The sequence below is a fragment of the Mya arenaria genome, chromosome 8 (assembly GCF_026914265.1).
Source record: "Mya arenaria isolate MELC-2E11 chromosome 8, ASM2691426v1".
NCBI classification, from domain to species: Eukaryota; Metazoa; Mollusca; class Bivalvia; order Myida; family Myidae; genus Mya; species Mya arenaria.
In genome coordinates, this window is record NC_069129.1 from 61,487,188 (window position 1) to 61,504,492 (window position 17,305).

General features: G+C 35.7%; 2 protein-coding genes and 1 long non-coding RNA gene across 5 annotated transcripts; 2 read left to right on the forward strand and 1 right to left on the reverse strand.

Moving 5' to 3' along the window:
• Positions 1-452: 452 nt before the first annotated feature.
• LOC128243619 (uncharacterized) lies at positions 453-7,053 on the forward strand. The gene is made up of 4 exons (XM_052961496.1): positions 453-907; positions 1,018-1,176; positions 1,935-2,025; positions 4,133-7,053. Exons 1-4 carry the CDS (start codon positions 485-487, stop codon positions 5,323-5,325), a joined length of 1,866 nt encoding a protein of 621 aa, XP_052817456.1. The 5' UTR covers positions 453-484; the 3' UTR covers positions 5,326-7,053.
• Positions 7,054-9,905: 2,852 nt separating this feature from the next.
• LOC128243628 (arylalkylamine N-acetyltransferase 1-like) lies at positions 9,906-13,399 on the forward strand. 2 transcript variants are annotated; one of them, XM_052961508.1, is made up of 2 exons: positions 9,906-9,977; positions 12,577-13,399. In XM_052961508.1, the coding sequence occupies exons 1-2, from the start codon at positions 9,957-9,959 to the stop codon at positions 13,237-13,239; spliced, it is 684 nt and encodes a 227-aa protein (XP_052817468.1). In that variant the 5' UTR covers positions 9,906-9,956; the 3' UTR covers positions 13,240-13,399. The 2 variants fall into 2 exon arrangements, with proteins under 2 accessions (XP_052817468.1, XP_052817467.1); XM_052961507.1 differs by having other exon boundaries at positions 9,954-10,091.
• LOC128243645 (uncharacterized) lies at positions 10,109-16,093 on the reverse strand. Of its 2 annotated transcripts, XR_008262870.1 has the most exons (5): positions 16,041-16,084; positions 15,755-15,891; positions 11,223-11,274; positions 10,948-11,016; positions 10,109-10,670 (listed from the first exon to the last, which is right to left on the reverse strand). It is a non-coding gene; the product is annotated as an uncharacterized LOC128243645 (long non-coding RNA). The 2 variants fall into 2 exon arrangements; XR_008262871.1 differs by lacking the exon at positions 15,755-15,891 and having other exon boundaries at positions 16,041-16,093.
• Between the last annotated feature and the right edge of the window lie 1,212 nt (positions 16,094-17,305).

Consider the following 17,305-nt stretch of genomic DNA (forward strand, 5'->3'; position numbering starts at 1 on the left):
TTATTAACGACTTAACCGAAAGTGGATTTGATATCATGTCGATGAGTCATGGGAAAACCACTTAAGCCACGGATGACATGAATTTGAGATGCAAGCGGTCGATACCAGTAAGACGCACATTGATGTTGTGATTTATAGCTGGAATATATGATTTCGCAGGTAATTATAACTAAAGAATTTGAAAGGCAGGTTAAGCATGTTGTTATTGTTTATTTGGCCTCGTTAAACTTTAGCTACTATATACTATACTCGCATTTGTCATTTTTTACTTTCGTTTCAATTCTGACATGCACATATTTACTTTAAATCCATGCGAATTATTTCCTAAATTTGCTATCATTTACAGAATACTAACTCGAGCGTGAAACAATGAGTCACGAAGACCAGCTGAAGAACAAACTGTATAGAAACTGGGTAAAATCTTCACTTGCTCTGAAATACCTGAAATGGATTAGAAGGTTTTGTTGACGATCAGGCTAGTTTGATGCATGATGCATTTCTTACCTACCTCAAAGGACAGTTAGGTACCCCAGGTAACCTTTCATGCAATTGTAATCTGTGTGACATTATACCACATCATTGTGTAATCAATCAACCGTGTCGAACTGCAAATCCAAAAAACTGCAACTGTAAGGGAAAGTCACGACGGAAGGGGTGTCCAAAAAGTATGTGTGGTGTTATATACGACCTGATAGTAGATGAACATCAAAAAAATGATCCAATATGGTCGAATACGGATTCATCAAAATGGCTTTCCGACCATTGGGAGATTGTGAAATGTTTCCTCAGTACAACAGGGTACAAATCGACTGACAAAGAAGACATGGATTCGTCCGGTCTATTGAGCATTTGCATTAACTGCAGGTACATAGCTTCAGTGATCGCCAACATCAGGAATTTTGAACAGGTAAAAGCATGCTGATAGCCTTTGAAACTAGAATGATTAAACTCAACAAGGTTTAATCAGTTCAGAAAAAAGTTTGAAAAAAATACCATATCCTTTGTTCGTTGATTTAGGCCCGAGATCTTCGCAATACCATTCTTCACTCCGGTACGTTCGAGTTTCAAGATGACGAAGTCCAAACATTCATTGCAAAGATGATCGATGTTCTTTCTGATGGTGACGTTCTGAGCAAGGATGTTAACGCATTAGCAGCTACTGAGAACCTCAAAAAGGTAAAATGGAAATTACATATTTTTAAATACCATATTGTACGGTTACTAAAAAACGGTTTTAAAACGACTGTTTTTTTTGTTTTATGCACGTGAACATATTGTTCTAAAACTTTTGCACTTTACCTTTAAATTGAAAAACGTCGAACAATATTGGCAGAATTTGCCTACTTAAAAAACACACGGTTTCATGTTTTATACTATGTGAAGAGTTATATATATATATAGGTTTATGAACAAAAACCCCAAGTCTACGATAGTTGAATCGTTAATATCATTAATGTGTCTTAAACATTATAAAGAAGAATCATTCAAATTATCAAATTCACATGAGATAACATGTGTTATTGATGATCTACATTAATAGGCCATGTGTATTGAATTTTACTGGTGTAAAGCATTGTTCATCCTTACTCATAAACGTTTAATAGGTTTATGCAGCTAAATAGTTATACATTTGAGTATGAGAAGTAGTTCTGGTTTAAATCACTGTTGCCTCCCTTGCATCATTATTCAAGTATGCCATATTACCATTTAACAAGTTATTTCAAATGGTAGGAATCTCAAAAATTGATCAAATGCAGAAAATTTATTTGGTTGAATTCATGTACTTAAGTATGTGATTAGGTTATTTTTCATTATTTCGATAGGCAAAGCATTATATATAAATCGTGTACAAGGTTCTCTTATTAATTTAATAAATTTCTTTTCTGAACAAATGCCACGTTTGACGTTCAATAAATTCGTATTTCTATTTATAGCTACAGATGGAAGACTTTAGTATTTCTTCTCAAGAGGCAGACGCCATGTGCGCAAGTGCCCGGGAGGAAAATTACTTGAAGCTTAAGCTCCGTAAGTGCTCATTGCAATCCATCAGGCCAAAAAAATAATATCTGTGTTTCCGGTAACATGGCGAAAAATAATAGAGTCGGTCGGTCGGGATTTTTTTTTACAGTTTCTATATCATGCAATTTTCTGTTGAATTAGATCAATTATGTTATATCTAAGCGTTTCAAAATTTACAAAAAGTCAGAGCTGAAAAAAGCTATTCAGATATTTTAATGTCTGAAATCATTTCCTTACCTTCGGCTACCATATTTTCCCGCCAATTTTGCCCATAAATCTGGTGTTTTTTGTATGCAATACTCGTTTATAAGTCGCGATCGTTTTTTAGAACAAATCCAGCACTTCAATTTCTACAAATCAGTGATAATGTTCTACGCAAACAGTCAATTATCAACTAAATTTGTTAATTTGCTTGAGGAAAATCGCCGATTTTCTTGTCAACTGTGAGCTCCTTAAACTAGGCCTTCGAGTGGAGGTAGGTTGAAAATAGAACAAGTAAACGCGGATATTTTTTTATTTTACTTTTCTTATTTTCGTACAATCAAAGTTTCATTAATATTTTATATAGTGAATTCAAAAATTTCGGTCATTGTTATAAGATTCTCAGACAACGATTATTGATTATTATTTTTTCGATCGTATGGTATTTTCTTACTAACCTAGGCGAAATCCTGGCAATCAAATGGGATCATACGGTATCCGACTGACCGAATTAAATGCAAACCATAGCAACACGCCTATGATATTATCACCGCTCATGCTCTGACGTCACAAATTGTAACGTTTGATCTGCAGCCGACACATTCCAATAAATGTGTCGTTAACTTTTGAAGGTTTTTGTTTGGATTTCAGTTGATCGGACTTATTAAATAAGGCGAAATAAATAAAGATTGATCTTTGCGGATAAATTAATGTAACGATTAATGAAATGTGTATTGGAACCTGGCAGTAAGCCTGCATGAATTCGCAAAGCCTAATCGTAAGAAGCCTGCATGATATACGCAAAGCCTAATCGTAAAAAAGGAAGTTATTTTTTAGACATGAATAAATAACACCGTGAGCTATAATCCTAAATATTTTCATTTTAAAGACAACAAAATATGTCTCTTGTGATTAATCACGTGTTTGGACCGTAAACATGCGTTTGCCAATTTGAAGATATCGGACAGGGTTCGCCGCCCTCGCCATTTTGTTTTCCTGTTGACATAGCGTCTCGGTAATACATAATAAGGAATGAACGTTTATTCCCCGGGGACATAGAAAGACAAACAACGAAAATAATGACAATATATTTAAAAAATAAATATTTTTTTTTACGATAGAATTGATATTTATTTTTTTACTTTTATGTCTAAAAAAAGATTATGGTCGGCGAGGAAAAAAATAGGGTCGGTCGGGTTACCGGAAACACAGGTATTTTTTTTTTGCCTAAGTGTTTTTACATACGTTTTTATATGTCACATTATTTAACAGGAAACCGATGTTCTTATTTGGAGTAATAATAGTTTCTATTTATATTTTAACAGTCAAGTACACTGTACTTTAAAAAGTTAAATAGTATTGTAATTATTTGTTGGTATAGTTGAAAATAGTGACATGTCGGATATTACCTTCATAATAGGCCGAAACATGTCGATTAAAATGTTTATTGAAGAAGTCCTAAATAATATCCCTATTATATCACATTGATCGGAAATGCAGAAATATATAAATTGTCTCATCATGTAAAAGTTATCGTTTTCGTTTCGAAGGCATCATCTTTTCATGCATTTACTAGGTACGCTAAATCCGTAATAAGCATCACGCATGTAAGATACGATTAGGGAATTGATGGCAGATTGTTTAAATAGGTGAATTGAACACTGAACCTTTATCTGTTCTGTGTTAAATTTGGCCAAGATTTCAAATCGAGTTTATTATGAGTTTGTGAAGTCAAGTAGTTTGATGCGAACATTAAAACAAGTCATATACTGTGACTAATGAATTGTAACAAATTGTTTGTTGATTAACCCCAAACAAATGCATGATAAAGTATCAAATCAAAACTACATCTATTGACATTTATCACTCTGTTGTTATCATTTCATTTTTCGATAAAACGTTAATATTTCAGACTTGGAAGAAGATCTGAAATCGTTCAACAGAAAACACCATTCTTCGGTCCCACTTTCGTCGTTTTTGGAAGAGAACGAAGTACCCCTGGCAGAATTATATGTCCAACCAGCGCTTTTTTCAGTTGAAAGTCTTGGCTCCTCTTTCGAAGGACTTCGTTCAAAAGAAAGACGGAAGGTCAAAAGCCTTCATGAGATATTTCACAATCAATCAAAGAGGTGCAATGAAATATATCTATCTGCAGATGCTGGTTTAGGGAAAACGGTCTATAGTAAATATCTTGCAAACCTTTGGTGTGATTCAATATACGTCAACCAGGAATCGGTGGACCTCGAAACTACCCGAAATTTCGAACCAGGCGATCTCGAAACCATCCGCAAGTTTGATTTCGTGTTCATTATTTTGCTTAGAGAGTGTCTTGAAGATGAATGCGATGTCGATGTTATGATATACAATCAAGTAATTTCACAATTACCAAGATTACAGTCGTATTCTCTTGCATTTGTGGAAAGGGTCTTGACATGCGAACACTGTCTAGTTGTTCTGGATGGGCTAGATGAATGGAAACACCCAGAGAGGGCTGTCTCAAAGTGTCGATTGAAAGAATCAAATGTACCTCACAGAAAATCACGAGCCAAATGCACTATATTGACAACAACCCGTCCCTGGAAGATAGACGTGATCAATTTGAAAACCAGTCAAATTGATCGACATATTGAAATAGCTGGAATTGAAGGCAAAGCTTCGGAAGAATTGATACAAAATGTCATGCTCAAATTTGAAGATGAATGTATTAACCTTTCCGAATGTTCAACGAAGCAATTTTACGACGAACTGCAGAAGAAACACATCAGTCATCTTCAGAAAATTCCACTGCTTTTAATGCATCTTCTTTGTGTCTGGTGTGATGACATGCAACTGGGAGACTCCATGTGTGATGTTTTCTGTGATATTATAAACTTGAACCTCTTCAGAGCTGAGAAGAAAGATGAACACTTGTTTCAAGATACAGGCGAAGGAGTCGAAAACAAAACCGTTCAGGACCTATTTGATAGCAAATATCACTCAACAATACAGGCATTGGCGAAACTAGCATTCAATGCATTATTTGACTCACATCGCGAGAAATCACTCTATTTAGCCGGTCGGAAAGTATCAAAACACTTGGAGAAACAGTTTTTCAGAGGGTTTTGAAGTCTGGTTTATTGACACAGCGGAAGGTTATTCGGAAATTAACTAGACGGGAGTCAGAAGTGTCCTTTCCGCACAAAACATTCCAGGAATTCTTTGCAGCCGTTCATATTTGTCTAGAGTCCGGTAAATCGGAGATGCAGCTGTCACTTTTGACAATGTGCTCTACTATGAACACCATACTGGAGTTCTCAAAAGTGTTCATATTTCTTAGCGGTTTGTCCCCTGCAACAGCTTCAGAGATATTTTCCAAACTTCAGCCTGCAATAATAGCTAGTAAGGAGCGAAAAATGTATCTTGCTCATGGGTCTTTGCTGAAGTATTGGGAAGATGTTGCGCCACTAAAAGACTTGCAAGACATGTTTTTATCATGTCAAATGGAATACGAAGATAGAAAGCAATGCCGCAATGAAACATTTTCAGTTAGCGTTTGTGACGTGTTCATAGACGATACAAATAAAATAAATCAAGCGTTTTGGAACTTAACATCCGATACGTCGATTGCGAATACACTGCACATCAATGACGTAAACACTTCTGAAGATTTCAAAAACGTATTAAGTAAAATGCCAACCAATTACTTGTCTCAACTCGAAAGACTTGATATTTGGGCCGTTGCCGGCGAAACTGAAATTGCTCATTTATTTACCTGTGCGAAAGAAACATTGAATATTTTGATATTTCATTCTGGTTGCTGGAAAAGCATGCGTTGGGTGGAACATTATGTCCCTCTTTCAGAGAAAGCGTTTAATGCCATGTGTCTCATGATGAACCTTGAAACTTTGTCACTGTGGGACTTGCATCTTACACACAATCAACTAGTGGAGTTGAGTTCTAGTCTTGAAAAGAAAACTTGCATTAAACAAATTGGATTGGGGACATTCACTGTTTAGATCACGGTGTTTCGTGCAAAGAACTGAGTCTTGACTTGTCGAAGCAAACAAGTCTGAAAATACTACAAGTGAACTTACTTCCATATTCACATGTGATGGTCCCGGAGTCGATCGAGGACTGCGTACTGGGAGCATTTTTTGATTCTTGCGTATTGAAGACTTTATTTGAAGGACTACAAAGATCAACCATGCTACGCGTCTTCAGCTGTTTTGAGCTGAAGAGTGAACAAGATATTGATCTGATGATTAGTGCAATTCCCAAACTACGGGCACTCGAGACTATGCTTTTACACCGAACCAATTTAGGGGACAAAATAATGACGATATCGAAAGAAATGCTAAGTCTATCTGTGATCAAATTAAAAAGAGTACGTCTCTCGGTCAAATGCCTGAAAACACTTACAGAGCAAATCTCCGATTTCCATCAGCCAATAACAATTGAACTTGTCGGATGTGAAGTAACGACTAGCGATGACTTTGAGCAATTTAAAATAGATATTATGGCGTCTAGATCATTCAATGTTATCGAAAACAGCACTGACCAATTCAAACGATCAAGGTTCGTTTTCCAGAGAAGAAAGTGACGTTGCATGAAATCATTCTGTGTTCAGATAATAATTCTCAAGTTCAGTGCGAAAAAGGACAAGTGCAATATTATACACATACGACTCGTAACGGATTTATTTTTAATTTTATTCTTTATTTATTTTAAGTTTAGAGATTACAATATATACCTAGCAATACTCTATATCTATAAATATATATTGCCTATTGAAATGCTATGTGTGTTTCATTGTTCAAAGATGGTAACATTTATCAATAAACATATTTTAATGTATACAGTATCATGAGTACAATGTGTGTTGTATTGTACCTTTGCTTGTTTCTCGCTCCATATATATTGGGCAGGGAACCAAAACTGAATGAGCTTCTTAACGTGCTCATCATTAAGTAAATGGCTGTTTAAGAGGATATTCAGATTGGAACCATTTCGATATAGTTTGGACATTGGATACATTAAATCTACGAAATATGACTTCGTGCTATGGTAACATCTACGGAAGATAAATTGTTAAAGTCTCAAAGAACTTTAAGCATGGAGTAACTTCCGCTTCCTCCAAAAATAAATGTTGATATAAGTTATTGACGAAAATATTGTCTGGATACCGTGTGAATAAAACCGATGTTTTACCAAGTCGACTAACGTAATTATGGAATAGACAATGTAAAAAATGAATTGTTCAAATATATTAAGAATAATAATATATTGGATATCTTTTTAAAATAATCAATCATGTAAATCAACTATATCACACACATCGTAACCGTCATAATTCCTGCGTCGCACATATGTAATATGAGTTTAAATGACCGCAACATTTAACAGATTTTGAGGAAATTTAATAATTATTAAGGGAGGGAACTCTTTATCAGCGCCGAATGCTATCTTATCCGCCCTTCTTTATTTTGGCGCCTTTCTCACTTGTTATTGAGTTTTAATCCGGTTCGGACGTGTGTTTTTTATGTTGGTCTATGGTTGGTCTTTTTAATGTTCCCTTTACTCACGAAGGACAGCACATCGTCTTCAAGAACGAATTATGAAAAGGCTATAGCGAAGCCTCAACATCAGATTAACGGTGGTCCCTGGTATCCATATAATGGAAGAGGCGCAAAACGGTGCATTGAACTAGAACGTGGAAATCAGTGTGTAAAAACTGATTCTTGATGTGGAATACCATGCATGACATTTCTTTTCTAGTTATGCGGTAAAGTACAACAGCGTCTTCACAGTCGATATGTGACCATGCATAGATTTCAATTCACTATCACACGTGCTAGATTGAGGCAGAAAACAAGTGACAGCGCAAGCATCCAAAAAAGGCCTTTCCATTTACTGGCATTGGGTACACCGCAGACATAGGTGGGCATTTATTTTAGTTCACATCACTGTGTAAGCAACTAATCCATTGATTCGATTTGGAGAAAACGCACGCCCAGATGTTACACATAGTGCTTGGCTCTTGAAAACTGGAAGGGCACAGCCACATGCAAGCAATTAGAAAGCGAGTGTATTTCTGCATTCAATTTCTTATTTTTTTACCTTTAAAACACTATAATTTATGCTTGACGTTTTGTCTACTTCAACAGAATACAGTTATATCCGAACGAAAATGTCCTAAATCTGCTTTACAAAGTTCCCTTTTTCAATTGAGCATGTTCTTCTTGAAAATAAGTGATGTATAATATATAACATTTAATCTAATATTGTACTACGATAATAGTCGATGGGAAAATCATTCACACTTTTCAGGCTACACTTTGTAACGACACTAACACAAATTAGTTGTTTCCTCACATCAATAAAGATGATGAATACAGCTAATGATGGGATTCCTTTAATCAGATAATGGTTCTGAACATGATTTTCTAAACGGAAGTTTTCAACGGCACAACGAATATACATGTTTAATGACAGGGATTGTATCTGACGTAATCATGTTAGTGCATATCCCATTCATTGCATTGCCTTTGATAACGTTTGTCAGAGGAAATACGATTATGCAGATTCAGCAATATGCTCTACTTTATGTGATCATGAATTAAATATGTCTTCTTCACTGGAAGATTGCAAATCTGAATGATCCATGCGACTACTGTGGTAGTCCAACACAGCCTCCTTACAGGAATGAATGAGACTTACAACACAACTTGACCAAAAACATTGGGTGCTGCATCATTTAGATGCACAGTGTATTTTGTCAACGCAGCGCCTTAATGCGCTTAAGTACATAACCCGGTATTTTAAGGCAATAATTAAATAATGCTTATGGCAATGTATGGCACGGATCGTTTGAATGCCTGATGCTTGCCTGGAACATCAGAACGTTTTTTTTGTAATTTCCAGTTATTACTATTAAGTGAAAACAGATTCGGCCATACGGGTTCTTCATCTTCAACATATCTACTTCTGCAATAAGTACAATGTCTTCTCGGTTATTTACAAACGTTATTTCCATGTTGAATAGTTAGTGCATCATTACTTATCACAATAGTTACTCTTTTTCAGATACTCGTACATGGAAAACTTAGAATACAACCTACATTTTCAGCAAATGAGATTGCAGATTGGCAACCATTAAGTAGTAGACTTAATCAATAAGAATTTCAAAGTTCGAGGGAGTTTAAAGGTTCGCCTACTGCCAATCATCCGATACACACTCCCTACGTCAGATTTTGCGTCGACAATGTATCAGCCAATGCGGTTGTATCCGCTAGGGGACACGTTGACTAACATTGTACTTCTACAATATTGACACAAAATCACGGTGACATGTTGTTACTTTACCTAGAATGCAGTGTTTTTACTAAAGATGTTACGGGTTGCGAAATACAACGTAATTGGACGTTCTACATTTAGCTATACGTATATGACTATATTCTAGTAAGGCCTATATGTACGCACAGCCATACCCTTCATGCAATACCCCTGACGATAACGTTTTTAACTTTATTCCATTACACTTGATAAGATTCAATCATTAATTCGCCCAAATAATACTGAACATGATTCGTCACACTTTCTAATATCAGGCCAAGAACAGTAACTATTACCAAAGTCGAGTAGACATTTGCTACGTAGTTTTGTAGTTGAGAATAACATAACCACAATACAGTACGGCATTGCTTTTTCACAATTATATTTTTATATTCATAGCTCCGCCCAAACTACATATATATTGGATGTCGAACACCGACCGCGAGGTAACTGAACACTTGCCTTTCAGCTGCATTATCTAAATGACGTTTTAATTTATTTAGAATACAATGAATAAAAATACAGGATTAGAATCAATTTCTCGGGAGACAATACAGGAGGTGAATTTAAATTTTATTCTATTTTCACAAAATTATTTGCTTGAAAACGTATACATTGATATAAGGAGTCAAGTGTTCTTCATCGATACGATTGATGTTTATTTATCAATGAATTATATATCATATAACAGGGATCATTTTAATAAACATTACCCTTGGAGGTTTTAGCCTCTGATCGTAAACATTGTTTAACTATGCTGAAAGGAATGTAACCACCTCTTGAGTAGCTTTCCGAAATGTGCCAGATTATGAACCGTCGCTTGTAGGCAAAACATAGCGTCAATACAGTTCGTTCAGTTTCAATCAAACGGTCCCGTTCCTTCACAATTAATCAACATATAATAATTGTATAACGCTAATATGCAATGTTTATATATTCACACATACTTATGTAATATACAGGTTACATGCCCTGCTGGTCCATATATAATAAGTTGTATGTAATTAGTTATATTAGCTCGTTCATATTCGTATTAAAACGTCCACACTATGGTCCGGTTTTTACGGTTTACTGTACAGGTTGAAACGTATTATGATAATCAAGATAATAACCATGAGAATAACCACGATAATCGCATTCTGAAAATAGACAAATACAATCATAAGAATAAGATAATGCTTAATCGTATACAAATTATATATATATACATATATCAGATATAATTTATCCTTATAAATCAACATTATATGTAAACGCGATTTATAACAGTTTATAACAATGAAACGTGACATAAATCTAGTGGCTACGATGAAAACAATAGTACATAAACACAAGTCTTAAAAAAGTACAATGCCATACAAAACCTATCCGACTGTACATACAATACAATCAAGCACACACACAACAATAGCTTACCATTTGTGAAATGAAAGGATATACACGTTCTCAACCTTCTCCCTCTAGGAATAGTCCATGACAGGTAAGCTGTAATAAGGATTATTTTAAAAGTTTAAAAGATGTAGAAAAGTGATTGTAAATAGATTAGAATTTGCCGCCATCTTGAATTCGAGAAACTCGTGCAGAAAAGTAAATGTGTACCAAATGCATAATTCATCAATACAAAGCACATATCAACTCATTGAAAATACAGAAAGGGTAATTGCAGATACAATATCAGAAATAATACGCACCAAAACATATGTCCAAATCCTGAACAAGAAGTCCAACCTCCTTCATCAAACTCTGAAAAATAACTGCAATCATGTGACAGATCACAAATTGCATATTAACCTATGCCTATATGGTCGTGGTCGAAAGAAAAGTAATTGAAAATTCAATGGTCACAGTGAATGAACTAAACGAGCATAAAAAGGTTACATACAACCAATTCCTAATCCATACAAAGAATTGTACCCTGTTACACATATTTGTTATATACAATTATTAATCCGTCCATTCTTCCTAAAGGCAATGCGACTCCTTCTTGCACACAATAAACACTCATACATAATTCACATCGGCTCTTGAAGATAACCTGTGTGCTAGATCTTGCTCTTCTGCGTTGAAAGTAAAATACAACACTTTAATACAATAATGATAGTTTCAATATCTGGTATACACGCATGTATGGTTTATATCGGCCCTCGAAGATACCATTTGTGTGGGAGATCTTGCTCGACTGCATTGAAAGTGAAATATCTCACATAGATACAATAATGATAGTTTAAATATCTGGTATACACTCATACATGATTTAAATCGGCCCTTGAAGACACCAATTGTGTGCCAGATCTTGATCAAATGCGTAGAAAGTATAATGCCTCACTTAAATACAATAATTTTACTCTATAGTTTTATTATTTGAATGAAATTTAAGCAAATGAATGTAAATGACATAACAATAAATCAACGTGAGAAGACGACAAGAACATATATTAACATACTTTATTTCAAAAGCGAGCTAGATAATTGTCTAATGAATACAAACGGTAGAACTATGTTTGCTTGAAGCTGTTATAACCTTAATGTGTGTTAAATTGCCTACCAAAATGGGTAGAAATAAGTGCTGTTTTGATGTCATTTGGAAAGTGGTGGTAGGGTATAAAGTCTCTTTCACCTTGGCGAACGCATCGTTAACGTTATTTGAATGAGGATTAGTTCTCGGAAGTAATGTGTAGAGTTTCACGTCAATCACATGTTGATGACATACTTTAATCTTAGGGAGAAACCAATTCTATTGACATACTTGACTTATAATATACTTCATTAGCAACCAATTGTATACAACACTAATAAGTTTCAACATGTTATCTTTTAGTTAGTTTGTTAATTGAAATATTTCAAATGGTTATGATATAAATTGTTGGATGAATATTGAACAATTCATAAAAGTTGTTGACGAATAAGTCTAATAACGCTTACCATATATATAATAACAGTCCCCACGAGGTAGGTTCATATCTGAATCAAAACGGTAAATTATGGCCAAATAAAAATATTACAAACGTAGTTTTGTATGAACTAAGTCATCCTTATTGTTTGCAGGCATTTCGGAAGACAAAAGAGGATATGCACTTGCCATTCGGTGAGCTTACGCTGATTACAGAAGACAGGTACAAGGATGTTTTAGAAAAGGTCCAAGAATGTTTCGTTATCGATGAGCCTATTGGAAAAGCTGTAGGCATTAAGTGGTCCCCATTTTTTGAATCATTCTGGTTAAAGGCGCTAAAGACAGGAATATCATTGATGGTTGTTAATCCCGAAGACAACGATATCATTGGCTTCCGAATAAATGAATACTCATTAAGAAAAGAAAATATGCCGGATTTGAATAAGCTGGATGACGAGAGTCTGAAAATAAAGGATGCGTTCTTGCTTTATGCAATAGGGAAAGCGAATATCTACGACCACTACAGCACTGATGAAGCCGTTCATTTCCTTGGACTTGGAGTCACAAGGAAATATAGAAAGCAAGGGTTTGGGACCTTGCTTATGGAAAGTGGAATAAAGTTGGCCAAGAACCTCGGCATCAGCCCTTGCTATATCACAGGTGAATGTTCCTCGAACTTTTCAAAGAGGATTTATGAACGGTTAGGTTTTGACGTTTTGTCTGAAACGGCCTATGAAGATTTTGAAATCGAAGGAAAGAAAGTAATTCAGAATACTGGAGAACACAAATCGATAAAGATCTACGGGAAAGCGATTTAACATTGGGCATGCAATGTGCCCCGATTAAAAGTGTCGTTTTACCAAGTATCAAATGTATTGTAATGTTTTGTTATACACTCGGCTATATAATCTTATTGTATTTCCTCAAAAAGACATACAAGATTTTAAGTTCATAGACTCAATAAATCAAACATTTGTTCTCTGTTTGTTTATGATATTTATACAATCTGTAACTGGCATCAAGTGACAGGGTTTTTTCTTTAGTACCCACGGTTCCGACTATCGGACCCATTCCCTAAGCAAAATATATGCTATGATTCCCAATCTTCGGAAAAAAATCCCAATAATAAATAAAAAGAAAATAAAAAAAACATATGAAAGTCTTTACCTGTACTGTTCAACATCCTTATAAATAATGCGTTGTAAAATTTTGTGGATAGTTGATTTCAGAATTTGCTTATTTTCATCACATTCAGAGATCAGTATGAAATATTACTGTCATGATTTATTGAAATATTTTCACCCCTAAACCATCTATTTAAAAAGAGGACACGACCACCCGGGGTTAAACCGAGAGAGAGAGAGAGCATCAGCATAAGAGTGTTGTTTACCCGGCAGGTTCTTAACAATCATTGTTCAAGGGCTTAGCGCTTCCATCCAACTGCCGTTGTTGGTGCTTTAAACTCATCAGCCAAGCCAGACTGCCGTGATATTTGCGGGCATTAAACGGCCTGCTTATTAACTTATGTTTCTTCCACTTCATAAAAGCACCTTTGGAAATGAGAATGTGTTAGTTGTACTTAGCTAGATTACAAAATGGTGTAAATTGATTCGCCTTTATTGTAAGACAGGGGCCACTCCTTATCACCCATTAACAACTACAGTGGAGCTGTACATTTTTTGAGTGATCATATGTTTTTCCTTTGCCACACCAAGGGGAGCGAAAGTTGGATATTTATGTCACTGACACCGCCAGGGTCACTCAAAGGGCATGTGGGGTTGTAAGGGAGTAGTTATCTACTTACACCAAGCAGCTACAAAATGATTATAATAAGGTGGGTATCCTGTTCATCTAAGTGACCCTGCGGTTGGCAAGGGTAAACGTACGAACTTAGCCAAACATTGGTAGAGCCCAGTGGTTATTGGGGGAATCTAACACCATATCTTTACAGGTTCAAGCTTGAACATGCGGTTATGACGGCTTATCATAATTGACTGAAGCCGTGTCGGGATGAGAACATCCAGAAATGGTTAATGAATCTAAAGGATTGATATCATGAGGCTATGGATATTTCAGATGTTGAAGAGGCATATTTTGTCTTCAAACGGCCTGGGAGCTTTATTCATGTGTCTGTAATGCTTGGTACCATGGAGTTTGTGTAAATGTCGCCCCAATCAAAGTCGTTGATTTTGCACAATTTAAATGTTCGGGGTGTTCTCTCCAATGTCTGGGGAAGGGGCACAAAGAATCTGCGTGGTTTTATTCCTGAAAATACGTTCGGGATAGGTAAATAGGTTATTGGTCGAAGCGGTGTGCCTTAATCCACGAAAGAATTTTGGTATTTTGTTCTTGTGTGTTTATTCTTTCCGATTCGCAATCTGATGTCCCTGGCAATGTATCTAATGATGGGGAGAAACGCGCCACGTGGGTTCGATTTCATTCCCCGCCGTCTGAGGAGAGGGGCTTAGGTTAGGACATTTCTCCAGGAAGAGACGGTCATGGCTTCATCTTTCAGGATACCTTCACCTCTCGAGGCTGTTTTCATGATTCACTCTTTCTCAAAATTGTTATAACATACCGAAAAGGATGAACAAATATCGAACACCATGGATTTTATGAAGGGTACCGTGCAGAAAAAATGTTCCACCTAACTTGTGCCTTTTCAGCAATTAAATACACGGCTACAATTTTGTTATCAGTTTATTAAAGGTTTATCACTCAAAATCTATGTTTGTTTTATTGATTATAAATACGAGTATCACTTTATAAGGAAATGGGGAAGCCCATTTGCGATTGTCTAGGGAAAGGGGCGGGCGTCAGATGGCATCTGTTGGTTATGGCCTGGGGGTTGGTCGTGGGTTGTTACCTCCCGACATTACGTCGGTAAGTGTGAGCCCCTCCCACTGGGGGTACCAATAGGGTTTTCGTCGTCCATTTTTCTCAAACAGGGTCTTAGCTGGTCTACCTCTATACCCTGTTATCTTGGTAGTGCTTGTAAGGGTGCTGCGAGCGGGGTCCTGATTGACTGCCTGTAACCGCGTTAAGATCATCTTGGGGTCTCACAGACTCACAAAGAGCTAATACACCAACCCTAACAGATCAGAACGCAGTACCAGACTGTTTTATGTTCAGCTTATAGCTATTTAGTTACTCTATTTTATTTCATTGTAAAAAACGAATTATAGATGGTAAGATCTCAACTCCTTTTTTGTCTATAGCCATTGTATTTCACCCAAATGCCAATCGTTACTCCAATAATTATTTAAAATAATAAGCGGTGTTGATAATATACTTCTGTATTTTATTGTAATTATAAGAATAGTATTGACGCACCTCGTTGAAGGACGCAGTGGGATGCATTTAAATTAGGTAGACCTCCGATCCAAATCTAGCGTTGTACACAGACTGTTTTATCAGTCCACTATTTCGGATGAGCGTCGCCGACTCCAGGTCGGTGTAATAATATAACACTGAAACGGACAATAATCATTAAACTTGTTAAAATCTCGTTTTATACGATGAAATAAAATAGAGTAACTAAATAGATATAAGCTGAACCTAAAACAGTTATGTAATTGACTATCGATGAGATGAAAATTTTGACTAAAATAAGGCTTACCTTTCTCTATCACCTTTAAAAGTTTTGTGTTAAACGCTTCAAATCGAAACTTGGTATTTCTGGAAATAACCGGCACACTTTCTTTGGTTGTGAAATTCAATTATTTTTAGAAAATGTACTAGTCACGCGAGTTGTTAACATGTCTTATTTAGTCGAAATATATTGTTCATACACTTTTTTTGGTTACATTTCGCTGACAATTTCGGCAGTAAGCGGCTTTTATAAGCATACATTGGTACGTTAATGGCGATTCAAATGCGATGTTTTCAGTCAACAATGAAAAATTGTTTCGAAAGTGAGCTAAAAGATACACATTTAATGACAGAAAATTACGAGGAAAACTATCTGTATTTTCAAACAATTACATTCAAATTCGTTTACATATTCAAGGATTGCAATGTACTTTATATCTAGTGAATATTCTTTTGTAATTTTGATCTTCCATGCTAAAGCAATAAGTAGTTGTTGGCAGTGTTGCATTTACTATCAGTATCAATGAACAGTTTCAATAAATCTGAGACTCTTGATTTCCTTCTTTGGATGCATTACGTGTTTCAATAGGATATCACTTATAAAACGTATTTATCTCTCTTCCAGAACGTATTTATCTCTCTTCCAACACAGTTTTATCACTCCATCAGAGTGCTCAGATATTTTATTATTAACCTTTCAAAGAATGTAAAGTACGTTTACCTTAGAGACCGCAGATCTAAGACGCGAGATTCGATGCAATATCTTGCATGTTTTCGTTTGAGCATCGTATACTCTACACTATTAATGAATTGTCACTTGTCATAAAAAACATTTTCCTTTTCCATATACATTACAATTAAACTATATTGTGTACCCTAAGTTCCTTTAAATGAACCGCGTTGAATACAATTGGGCTCTAAAGACCTTATACCTTTCTCAATGCGCCGTTAAGCAACCTTCCCTATCAGTGTGTGTATACCTCGTGATAAATTGCGTCATAAATGCTACGTCGGCAATATCTTGATTTGATAAAATACTTTAAACAAAGATAACTTCACTATTTCATCACCATTTTAAGAGAAACATAGCGCATTCTACGCCGTTTTCGGAGCCCTACCTTCGGATTTTTACCAGAATTTGATTGCCAGTTGAGTTTCTTAAAACACTTCGACAAACCTTTTCACAATACGGCCGTCTGGCGGAGCACTGTCAAAACATTATTTTGGAAACAAGTTTGTCGAAGTGTTTGACAAAACTGATGACCTCATAAAAGTTCGGATATAAAACAAATG

Bases quoted from the DNA above. Each gene is read 5' to 3' on its own strand.
- LOC128243619 (XM_052961496.1), top strand. From the start codon at position 485: ATGCATGATGCATTTCTTACCTACCTCAAAGGACAGTTAGGTACCCCA. The intron at 1,177-1,934 runs GTAAAATGGAAA...TTCTATTTATAG, and splicing joins CTACTGAGAACCTCAAAAAG to CTACAGATGGAAGACTTTAG. The intron at 2,026-4,132 runs GTAAGTGCTCAT...TTAATATTTCAG, and splicing joins TTACTTGAAGCTTAAGCTCC to ACTTGGAAGAAGATCTGAAA.
- LOC128243628 (XM_052961507.1), top strand. From the start codon at position 10,041: ATGAATAAAAATACAGGATTAGAATCAATTTCTCGGGAGACAATACAG. The intron at 10,092-12,576 runs GTGAATTTAAAT...TATTGTTTGCAG, and splicing joins CTCGGGAGACAATACAGGAG to GCATTTCGGAAGACAAAAGA.